This window comes from Gigantopelta aegis, chromosome 2 (genome assembly GCF_016097555.1).
Source record: "Gigantopelta aegis isolate Gae_Host chromosome 2, Gae_host_genome, whole genome shotgun sequence".
Lineage (NCBI taxonomy): Eukaryota > Metazoa > Mollusca > Gastropoda > Neomphalida > Peltospiridae > Gigantopelta > Gigantopelta aegis.
In genome coordinates, this window is record NC_054700.1 from 22,668,119 (window position 1) to 22,681,416 (window position 13,298).

Sequence of the window (13,298 nt, forward strand, 5' to 3'; positions counted from 1 at the left end):
TGAATAGTTTTTGGGCCTTTTTAATTGTTTTTTATTTTAAAATTAATAAATGTAAAAGATACCCAAATCCTCCTTCACCAGCAAACATTATTTTTTCTTAGTTCGACCTATATTTTTTTTACCTATTTAAAAAAAGACCCCAGGCCAAATTTTACTTCATATTTCGAGCCATATGTTAGATCTAAAAACTTATTAATAATCATGCTTTTTAACTGAACATGAGCCATAAGCATTCTAAATGGATAAAACCTTGATATCCAAGACGTGTGTGAAGAAACTGTTTAAATGCAAATATGTGCCCGTTACACTTGTTTACTAGAATGAATTCGTTTTATGTCCACGTTGTTGATTATGTTTTGTTAACCGATTGGAATATACACATGTATTTCATTTTATGTACCATAACTGAAAAATAGAGAATATTATTTCTGTAAGTATCAAATTCGTTAGCCAAACACAATTTGGGACGTTGATACGGTTTCATCATGGCTGAAAAATCATCTTCAAGAAGGATAACTCGGAAGAGATACCCACGCGCAAAAACAAGTATAGACGGTTCTGTATACAAGCACTAAATTGAATCGCTTTAATGGAAAACAGGCTTTTTTGTGAAAAAAGCAGACTGGGTTAATTCAAGCATTGAATCTTTTGAACATGCCTCTTGCTAATTATTGCAATAATCGGGACGTTACGGCAATTTTTATAGCCAGTTGGATTCGGAAGCAAAAAACAAAACATTCCATAGGGATTACTGTAAACATCCTGATTTAGCGAGACCAAATGCATCAGCCGATCAGCAATCTTTCTTGACAAATTTATTTTGATGACATAAATTAATGCTTAGCTGGTTCGATTGGCGATATAGTCTGGTAGCTTCTTAAATATGGGTCAGATCTACTAAAAATTACTTGCCCTGGGGACTAGCATCTTTTAAATTCTACTTGCCCCCAGTGATTTCCAATCGCCTCGGGCGAGGGGGCATGTGTTAGTTTCTACCCCTGATATATCATTGTGTGTTGGTCAACTTTGTGAAAGACATACTCCTTATTCTGCCCCTCAGTATTTGATACAAAAAAGTTGATATGCAATTCTGGACTCATCTTTTAAGTACAGTTAATTGAGAAATGTTAACGGTCTGACATTATAAAAAAATTCTGTTCATTTTATTTCCATCTTCATTGAATAAATCGATCACTTTGATATTGCCAGCTAATAAAAAGTTTTGTTTTTGTAATGGAGTTGATGTGTATATATTATTGTTAAATTAATAAACATTGTAAGCTACTGAAGTTTTTCGTCAGTTGCGTGTTTGAACAAACTGCAGCTTGTTTCCTTTGATGTCCAGTGTGCTGACTGATCAAATTTTTTTTGTAAAATATAATAGGATGCAGGAAATAAAGACGGGTGCAGAAAAATAAAGGGTGGCAAAATGCAATAGCAGGGCATCCAACCCCACTTAAATGGGGCAACAAGAACACTGACACCATGCAGGGATGTAATATTTATCTGTCATCTGGGCAAGCCAAGATACATGTACAGAGATGAAAGTAGGTTACGAAAAAAACAAAAACATGGACATTTTAATACTGGTGGTCAGGTACCGAAACTGGCCCTACGATTAAGGTTGCACAATGTTCTAAAATGGCGGCCCCTATTCAGAATGGATGCACACTTGAAAGCATGAGTCAAAACCATTCATATTGCATGTTTTGGACAGAAAATACAGAAATGTTTTGTCAAACAGCTTGGAAAGCCCCTAACCACTGTACAGACAATTAAAAACCTGGAATTCTGGAAAAATAAAAAAAACCGTTCATATCTGCATACAAACCATTGTACAGACGATTAAAAACCTGGAATTCGGGGGAAATCTGGAAACCTTTCATCTGTGCACACATGTATACATGTACAATTTCAGCCAGTATTCAAGTGTCTTAGTACTCTTACCTAGATTTTTCTGGCAGATCTCTGCAGTCCAGCAGTAGGACTTTCCGTTGGTGGAGGGACACGATTCGGGACAGACGTTTACGCAGGTTTCCTGCTGCTCCTTGTTGTCCTTCATGTCGTGGGCCCCGACGGGGACTCCGATAGCCACACGGGACCAGTCAATCGTTTCAATGTAGCACAGTTTGTTATTCTTTTCCATCCGGACTGCACCACGCATGATTGTTGTCAAGCTCTGGAGACCCAAAGTTTCCATGTCGGGCATTTCATATGCCACCAGAGCATAGTTGTAAAACAGCTCCTGCCCACGTATGACGGCAAGGTTCGGAAATAGATTTCGTAATGTCTTTAGACCATAAACTCTGTATAAGAAAAGGTGGCCTGTTATTTCAACAAGTTTTGGAAAAGAGTACTTGTCAAAGTCACGTTCATCTGTGTTTGCTATGAGCTGGATATGAAGCTTTCCTTCGATGACCACACAGTCTTCAAGTTGTTTGAAGTTGGTAACTTCATTGCGAATATCGATGTCACCACAAACTGCAATAAAGAAAAAAAAGAAAAAATGTTTTAACTAAAGCATACTAGTACATGTATCAAATCATGCATTGTTTACAATTTAACTATGCATTTGCCATCTAGACAAAATGCTCACCTACATGTATAGCCATAATTTGTATCTAGTGGCAAACTTCCCTGCTTCAGCCAAAGCAGGGAGCAACAGCGCCCCCTCCGCGCCAAGCGGCGCTTCGGGTTTACTAGTATCACCATGAAGATGGCGAACAGACGAGGAGGTGCCCTTGCGCCTACCACTTGTCCAAAGCTCTTTGAAGTGGACACCGACTTGCCGACCGACGGCAAATCGGTATGGAATGAATGTTTAACGACACCCCAGCATGAAAAATACATCAGCTATTGGGTGTCAAACTATGGTAATGCAAATAAATAAAGTGATGATCAACATCAATATAAAAATTCAAGACTTAAACAAAAATAGTGTAAAGAACTGTGCAAAAACACAAATATCACAGAATTTTACGGATACTGAATTTTACTCAAAACTTCAATTTTGTGCTGTATTGGCCATTCTCAAAAGAGAATGTTACACCCCTGCACCACGGTGAGGTTACAGCACACGCAGGGGCAAATCGGTATGGAGCACGACCCCGGAGGTTGCCACTGTGCTCCGCCCGTCCCGTTCACGTCTAATCATCCTCTTACGCTCGGCGTCTTTTGACAGCTTCTTAGCCTTCCCCGACGTGGAGGGGGACCAATTTACACAGATATGACACTGGCGTTCAAAACAACAAGAACGACATAACAAATGCTGATCAAACTGGGGCAGTCGTTTAAGACAACCCCCCTCGGCACACACAACCAACTGGTTGGAGCCCGAGGAAGCCGTGTCAGACATTAACCCCCTGTGTAAATCACCCAAAAGACCTCGTATGACAGAGTAAAACAAAATTACAAATTAATAAACAATTTGACAAATTTTTTACTACAGAACTCAAACACAACTGCAATGGAGGACTGCAGAATCAAAAAACGAGGATATACGGTCTACCCATGCGCGAGTGTAGGTTATACATCCGGCAAGGGGAGATAATTCTGCAGTGGAGGTTACAACTCAGGGTAGTATAGCATTGTTGTTGTGCTAGTACGGTAAGTTGAATAAGACTAAAACAAAATTACAAATTAATGAACAATTTGACAAAAGTCGATATATTTGGCCATATAGATGCATTAAAAAAGCTTGGGGTAAAAATTATATATCAAAAATGTCCACTCCGCTATTGTGTACAAAAACACATGCTATCGTTATGGAATTGAAAAATTCCCTATAATACTGTTTGCCTTTAAACTGCGAAATGTAAGTAAACCACTCAGAAATACATAAGTTTCCTAAATTTCAATTTAAAATAGTGAAATAAAACTATACAGCATACAATGTTAAGTTGCACCTTTTATTTTTCATTTTATTGTTGTCACTGTTATAATAACTTATATTATCTACAAAAAGGACCAAAAATAAAGATTACAATGTAGTTTGAAAGTTATCCACCAGATGACACTGTCACATCTAGTCAAGCTTAGATCAACATGTTAAGTACATGAACACCAGCTGGGTATCTTTATAGGCAAGTTATTTTCAATTCTTAAAAAACTGTTTTCAATGTCACACTTATTGTCCGTCTTTACCATAATTTGATAAAGTATCCTGGAAGCATGAGAAACCCATCATTTATATGTTTTTCATTCAGTAAATTTGTTTTTAAAAGCCATTTGCATTATTGCATTACTGAAGTATATTGCAAATGACACAAATACCATGTTGTGTGTCTTTACTGTTATAATTAATATTGGAAAAGAGAGATGTGTCACTTTTTCACAATCATCCAGTCTAGCATTACACCTTACAAATGCCTGTAATAATAATTTTATAGATATCTATATACATTTATAAAAGTATTTACCATTATTAATTTTCTTTGCTATTAATAAATTAATGGTAAAGACATAACAGTAAAGACAATTGTTTACTAGTATGCCTTACGATTCAGGGTAAAAATATTTTTATGTACATTTAAAAAATGTATGTCTCTAGTTTTGCTACTTGAAATTATGCACCACTTAACATATCTGGTTTAGATCTCATTATCAAAGACATGAATAACAACATGTTATATATTTTTTTAATTCTTTACCATTATTTGAAGTTTTAACAGATAAGTTGGTGAAATTTTCTGCTGACCCAGAGCTAGCCCTGACTAGCATATGTTTTGAGGGCGAACTCGTATGTGGCGAATTGACTGCCAGGGCAAACATGCTTGGGAGTGAAAAATCAGGCATTCGAACAAAACAGTAATGGAAATTTATTCATGACTTTTGTAACATGATGAAAATGCATCTTTGAGCACATAACATGGTATTAAAATGTTCTGGGGAGGATCCTAACCAGTGCCCTTGTCACTCAACATAAAAATTACTTAAAACACTAATTATTCACCATTGGGTCTTTTTCCGCATTGTGATTAATTGCCAACCTATAATTTAATTTTCACCTGCTATTTTTAATTTTAATGACAACACTGATTGCTAAAAATTATTATATATACTGTATTATTATAAAAAAATTTACTTGTCCACAGAAAAAACACGAGAAACATTATGCTTAACAGTGTTTCTGCCTGAAAGAAATTCTTGGGTATGGCGCTACATAGAAATGAATGCAACCACAGTCAACAGAGGGTATGGGGGACCATCTCCTGAAAGAAAATAGGTTAAGTTTAGGGTTAGGGTTAAGAAAATTATACAGTAATGATAAGAGTAATTAATTTTGTTAAAAGGTTAACTTAAACAAACAAAATCTGCAATAGTTTTTGGGTATGGCAACATACCCGTTTTACCCTTTGCAAGTTAAATTGAAGTAGTCAGCTCAAAATTTGTATCTTTTGCCATTCATTTATTAAAGCAACCACATAAATTACATTAATGTTTAATTTAATTAATTTTTTTGGTATTTTTAATGAAAAACAAGTGCCTCGAAAATGGTGAAAATGTTCAAAAGTGTTTGGTCTACCATGCCTTGCCTAATTTCTATGGAAATCACTAACTAATGTTAACCGATATAAGCAATATATCACAGGCAGTCCAAAAATATATGTATAAAAGCAATGGTATCATTGGTTAACACTTTGTTACACATTTTTAACAGAAACTGTATTACAATAACATCTAATTACACTAATTTACCACATAAATAATAATAATAAAAACATACACACACAACAGCTCATTATAAAGACATTTTGCCTGTAACAGCGAACGACTTAAGTCAAAATCCTCACCCCCCCACATTTGAAATAAATACTAGTAATCAAAGAATCCATGATGTTTCATCCCCAAGGCAGTCTGCCCCCAGTTTGACCTGTTCGCCCCATGTACCAGTTTGCCCCCAACTGTTTGCCTGTTCACCCCCAAATATTTGTCATTTCGCTCCAAACTTTTAGTCAGTTCGCCCCCAACTCCCAATTATTTGTTACTTTTTAACAATTATTGTATTGTTTCTTTAGAGGCATGTTAAACTGTGTGTGTGTAGGGCTTCTAGATTATGGTAGCCCCACTCCCATGGCTAGTGATATTCAGTGTTGGGCTAGTAAATAATTACTATAACTAGCCCGACGGCTAGTGGGAAAACCCCATGTCAAATGCTACAGTTACATATTTTGTAAATATGAATATCCTGCCCCCTCTTTCCACTCCGATCTAGGATTTTAAGCTCAATCTCCCTCTTTAGGTGACATATCTGATTACAGGGGTTAAAAAATCCCATCGCTCGATGCCTGTGCCAAGTGGAATTTTCATGTCGGGCAAGTAATTATGTTAACTGCATATGCCCGTTGACAAGTGACTAATTAACACCAAAAACTGAGTTGTTGTTTTTTAATTGTGTTACAAATCTCGGTAAAACCTTTGAAAAGTTACAATCGTTTGAGCATTTATATAGCTCTAAGGAGAACTAACCCTAACCCTAAATGCTGGAATGATCAGAACTCTTGCCAATGCGTTAACACCAAAATGGAAAACTATGTGTTGAAAAGTTCAATAACAACTTTAGAGTTATTCCCCTTTTACTATCGACTAAGATCGGTAATTTCTGCCACTGAATGTTCGGCTGAATTTGTACAAGTAATCGGTTCGATGATCTTCAAACTTGGAAATAGCGTCCCATACACTTTACAGCTTATGTATAGGGGAATGTCCGAGTAACTCTCCATTGCTGAAAAATAATGGAGACGAGTCCAATTATTTTTCAGGAATGGTGAGTTACGTGGATATTCACCTACTTAAAATACACCACTGAGTAGTAATTTTATGTGAATATATATGTTAGTATGGAAATTAACACCAATGATTTTGGTGGGTTAATTAAGTAGGGTTTCATCTCTCCATTACTGAAAAATAATGGAGCGTTGAGACAATACTGTGACTTTGCAGGTGTATTTTAAATAAAAATAAAATATACATGCCTTGTGAATGCAATCAAAATGTTTAATCCATGCAACAGTTGTCATATTCAAATTATATTAGATGTTAACGCGGTGGACTCTGGAATCTACTCTTTGCAAATGAACAGGGGCGTAAAGCACGTTTATAATTTCCGAGGTCACTTGAACAAAGCATAAATATTATGAACTGTATTCTTATAAACGTTGCAAGATATTTTTTAATTTAGATATCATAAACCTTGTAGCAGAACATGCTTAATGTTTTTCAGTACTTTGCAAATGTAAATCTACGTCCATGTAAAATGAACGAGTAAGGTGAAGTTAATTTCATTAGCTCTACGCCATAATCATGATGATGCATTGCCCTCTAAGCTTACATGAATATATTAATTTGTTCTGCTTTATTAATAGTTTTTAACAAATAAATTATGCTCAATAAATTAAAAATACAAAGCTGCAATCGATGTACACCCCCTTCCCTTCTGTTGTTTACCAATCATGCACTATTTAAAAACATTAACAGAGCTCATGTTTACTTTGAGCCCAGCCATGGCTGTTTGTGAGAGACTTTTCTTAGCTATGAACAGGGTAAAAACATCCCAGAGAAGTGTTTTGGGGCAGAGAATGTTAAATAATATACTCACAATAATGACATATTGGCCAAAATCCATAAACATTTTTCAACCAATGCCAGCCATAAAAGAATGGCTCACAAGTGGAAAGGGTTCTCAACACAATAATTATATTGAGATGAACAAGTGGGCACTACCAAACAAATAACAAAGTTTAAATCAACAAATAAACACTATTTAAAAAATAAAGTTTAAATCAACAAATAGAGAAGACAGTGGATACTACTGGACAGACATATACATTTAGTACTTCCTGAGTAAATGTAACCTATTGGCAAAATTCTTTATTTGTGCAATCAAACCAATTACTTTCAATATTATTACAAAGTAACATTATTAAAACTACATTCCCTGGAATATTTTTATTATTTAAGCATATAGAACAGAAAATCCAATTATGTTTGGTGCATATATGATGCCACACTCCGCATTGGTTTCACTACGCTGGCTTATCAAGGTCAAAAACAAAGCCAGTATTTTGAAAGTGGGACACTTTTGACGGGCTCGTACCGATCTCGGTTTTCATTGGCTTATCACAAGTATAGAATTCCCCAACAAGAGATCACGTGAGATTTTGCAATTTTTGAACAAAGTTAACTGTCTTGATTGAGGGGTCGTCTCATATAGATCTCCAAAACATATTTATATCTATAGAGGTATGGTACAACGCCTTTCCAGGGGTCAGTGAGTGGGAGATTTGCCTTGAAATTTTGACAGTGGCCAGCTGTTGGCATACGCGCTACATGTAAGGGGGTGTTACTAATAACGTAACGCTCTAGGGGTAGAGGAAGAGGGTACTGTGTTCGATTTACGTAACATTTTTTAAGACTATATGTTATTTTTATTCATTACTTAACCTTCTGACTACTGCAGGCGAGATATCTCGCCCGACGTCACGTCAGTCGATATACTGTACACTGTATACAGTGCATTCCCCAATTCATATTTCCCTCCGTTTTGCACACGATACTCACCGGAAACGGAAATATAATTAAAGAAAAAAGAATCTTTTTCAAAATGGTGGTTTTTGTTTTGATTTTTTCAATTGAAAATACCTTGAAATTTTGAGTTCAAAAAGTGGTTTTCGGCTAGTATTTTCGCTTGACAACAATGGCGGCACGTCGCGGTAATTTTCAGGGATCGATAGCTGATTGTAACAGCTAATTTGATAATAAATTTGATCGTTTTACCAACAACGAAAATTACCAAATATTGCAATATGAATCGTAGTTCAGGTTAAAAAAAAAATTCTGGTCAAAAAACCACTGTTATCGGGAATAATGGACATAAATACTGGACAGCTGGCCACAAATGCCCGTAAGTAAACGCAACTTTTTCGATTTTTTGCCTAATTTTAATCACCATTAGCCGATCTAAAATAATAAAGATTACAAAAAAAGACACGAAAATAATACTTACCGATTCATATATGAACTTTATTTCATGTATTTATGAAACATTTAAGTGAATATATGTGAGTAAAAATTATAAACTTGTACCCACTCAACGAGGTTTTTGTTAAAAATTAATCCAGTAGTCTAAAGGTTAAGACATAAAAAGGTGTTTTTTGGAAATACGTGGTCAGTCTAGGATCGATCCCGATCGGCGGGTATACAAAAATACCATGGTATGTGATATCCTGTCTGTGGGATGGTACATATAAATGATCCCTTGCTAAACAAAAATGTAGCGGGTTTCCAAGGCGCGTATGCAGGGATTTCAGCGGGGTTGGGGTTATAGACTGTTGAGCGAAGTTTATATGAGGGCCATGCTCCTCCCAAAAATACATTTTTTTAAAGCTTGGGCAAGTAAGGGTTTAGACCTTCAATACCCACCCCCTGCACATGCACTCGATTACTCTCTAAGATTATATGTCAAAATTACCAAATGTTAGACATCCAACAGCAGATGGAAGGAAGGATAGGATATGTTTTATTTAACGACGCACTCAACACATTTTATTTACAGTTGTATGGGGTCGGATGATTATTAAATCAATATGCTTTATCTTTGATGTCGTTAAACATATATACATGATTAATGTGTTACTAGTATACAAACTAAACTTTGAAAGTTCTACTAACACTTTATAAAATATCAATTCTGAAATAGGAAGGTACGACTGTCAATATGTTGTCAAGATCAAACCAGTTTTAACGAAAGACTCTAGTATCGTATCCTCAACCGAACGTTCTTCGTACAGCACAAGATTTCTCTTTAAAAAATTTTGAGACGAACCCTACAATTTGAAATTGGCAAACGCATGTGTTAACTGAAACTGACAACAGGCTGTCGTTTGTGCTTTGCCAAGCTATGGCGGCACAGGCGACGAATCAAGCGTATACGTTTGACAATATCTGTTCATAGCGAACACACACAACTTTTTTAAAAGTGCATTTGAGCTTGTATTTCACATTTGTGGATGATGTTATAATATGGTAACCAGAGAATTTAACTTTAAGCACTGTATTAAATTAAATAGGAGTAACATAATTGGTTACCGTAAGTATGGGCAGGTGGAAAAATATATGGGGCAAGTGAATATCTGATTGGCATTTGCCCTGTGGCAAGTAATTTTTTTGAAAATTTTTGAACCCCTGGATTTTCACTACTTAGTAAAATTGTATTTATTTAAAGAAGGGCAAGTGAATTTTTAATCATGGCTAGTACGTTTAAAATCACTGATTCCATGGATAGTGGATTTTTATAAAATTCTAGAAGCCCTGGTGTGTGTGTGTGTGTGTGTGTGTGTGTTTTTTTTAAGCTCTATTTCCCTCTTTAGGTGACATATTTGATTATTACTAATACTATTATTTAGTAAAATTGTATTAACTTACTGTAAAGTAGGGCTAGTGAATTTTTAATTGTGGCTAGTACATTTTTAAAATCACTGATCCCATGGCAAGTGGATTTTATAAAAATTCTAGAAGCCCTGCAGAGACAGGATCTGTTTTATGAATAAAGAAATAATTTAAGTAAAAAGAATTATGAGTATCTACAAACTATCACAAATAAAACGAAATAAACCTCCAACTTATTTGATTTTAAAACAATGGTACCTGTTATCAAAATTTACCCCATAACATAATTAATTAACCCGGGTCAGGCCACTGGCAATACCATATATCTTGCACAAATGAACTGATGTTGTCCTTCTTGAGCCTTTGGCTTTTACACTGTGGCCATTTTGACTTTTCTTAAAGGTAGGGTCAACTCAAACAAGAGCCTTATGTGTTGGAAAAATGCATACCCAGACCACCAACACATATTGACACTTTAGCAAATAAAAAAACGTGTAATTTTAGAGTTAATAAAAAAAACATGATTATTCCTGCTAACTGGGGACAGCCATTTTGTTTCGTTTTTGTGACGTCCGGTGGGATAGCTTGGGGCGAAGTGACGTCAGCTCCTGACCATCTCTTGTATGTACAGTGTAAACATAAGCAGTAATTTTCGACCTGACTTGTAAAACAGCATAAATGATGTAATAATATAATAAACTATTTAACTAAATATATTTCAAGTTGCATTAACAAAACAAAATGGGGTTATAGTATTTTTCTCTGTTAAATAATTCAAATGAAAAATGTACACTATTAGGCCTATTGATATGTTACGTTGGAGCAAAAACGACAACCCAAGATACCCAAGTGATAATTTTCTTTTCTTTGGGACTATGTAATTGGTCAGTTTTGTGGTTTTAGATGGAAAAGTCTACTTAATCGATAGTTTTACAGAACTATTTACAGTAATAAACCATGTCCATTACCATTTTAGGGGCGACAGGTAATATTCCACAACGCCGGTATGTATTTTTGTGTCTAGACAGTGTCAATTAATTGGCTCATCTGGTTACCAATCAAATACACACCTGCCAATCAGGAATCACAGGTAGAAGCAACTGACAGCATAGACCAATTAACTAAGAAAACACTCCGTGTATCATTTCAGTATGTACGTTAATGCATGGACAAAACATTGTTAATTATTTCGACTTGTTGTGTAGCCATTTTGACAATGGTATTTTATTTTGTATTGAAAAATAATATATGTAGTGCTGGATATACTTATTGCTGGCTTACTGGGATGTGTATTATTACAGAACATTGCAATGTTTGACTATTTATCATCCCACAAAAACCAGGTAGATTGTGTTTCTCTAGTTCTAAGGCTCATTCCCGATGTTATGCGTTAAGTATTACGTAACCACCAGCTCGCCAGAGGGAGTACTCACTGAGATGGTACAAAATGGCTGCGCCCGTTATATATAATAGCCGTCACTATAACTATACGATTATACTTGTTGATATTAAGCAATAATGTGCATTATATATTGTTGAATATGCATACCAGGCCAAATGCCTTAATTGCCCCTTCCTTTAAGGGCCGTTTTGACTTATACTTTGGCCATTTTTACTTTTTTAGGGCCGTTTTGACCAATTATTGTTAGGGCCGTTTTGTACTAGGGCCATTTTGTACTGGGGCCATTTTGTACTGGGGCCGTTATGACTACAATTCTGTCACAGGCATGGCAGAAGCAAGTAGACATTGGGGGAGGGGCCTGATGATATTGAGGGCGCAAAGCAAAGTTTCTAGGGGGTTCAGGGGTATGATCCCCTGTAAAATTCTTAAAACCAGATGTCCTGAAATGCAATTTCCTACATTCTACAAGTAAAATTCATCTCTGCCTTAAAGGGACACACCCTAGTTACGGCTATTTGTTAACCATTACAGCGTTGTTTTTCGCTATTAAACCCCATTTTTCACAAATAAAATTGCACTTTACTTACATTTTATTATTTAGAATACACATTTCCATTTTTATTATTTAGAATACACATTTCCATTCACCTGAAGTGCTTTTTGGTAATCCTGATGTTTGTAAAACCACGAAATGCATTTTTTGCTTTTTTTCACAAGACGTTCTGTCGAGAAAAAACCGTTAAGCAAGCGAGGTCCAATCTATTTTTAGCGGGGATATTTCCATTTCAATGTCACAGACGTTGGTATATCACGTGACCGTTATCATTTTGGTTCGGTTTGTTTTCTCGTGCACGGTTCGCGCAATCAACATCCGATTTTTCTTCACAGTTCGTGAACATTTTCAGTAAAAATAAAGTTCAGACAAGTAAGTGTCTCAATAAAAAACGTTACAAACCCTTAAAACCAAAATAATTTTGCTAAGTCTGGAGAGGGGATACAACCAGGACAGAACAGTTGAAACATGTCCAGGAGAGGTGAAACGAACGCACCCCGAGTCTGTGAAATTTGTCGTGACGTAGGCATTGTTATGCTTCGAGCGACATCTACCGGTGACATCAGAATACTAACTTTCAAAATTATTTCAAGCAATTGGGACATGGGGATTCCCATGGTATTTATCGATATAAAACCTGCTTTTTTACTCCATTTGATAAAAACTTGATCTAAGTGTGTTACAGGTTTGTAGATTAACCAAATTATAATTTATTTTCGCTGGATGGAACTAGGGTGTGCGGCTTTAAGAGTTACAATCAATAATATATTTTATGCAGAATTATTAGCTCCACTGTGCCTGTATCACTATCGGAAAATTTTGTTCAGTATCAGCCGCGATTCACTACACAAGTTTCTGAGATTACTACGCAATTTTAAAACATTAAACAGTAATTATTTTTCAATTGTCTAGAAATATTGCTAATCCAGATTTTGAAAATAAAAGGTTCCCTACAAC

The 13,298-nt window shown here is 35.7% G+C and overlaps 1 protein-coding gene across 1 annotated transcript in view; it reads right to left on the bottom strand.

The window, feature by feature from the left end:
* Positions 1–13,298, bottom strand: part of LOC121382752 (putative molluscan insulin-related peptide(s) receptor) — an 84,804-nt gene that overhangs the window by 67,436 nt on the left and 4,070 nt on the right. The window contains exon 2 of the mRNA XM_041512333.1: positions 1,948–2,481. Within this exon, the coding sequence (XP_041368267.1) occupies positions 1,948–2,481 (534 nt within the window). The remainder of the gene's footprint in view (positions 1–1,947; positions 2,482–13,298) is intronic.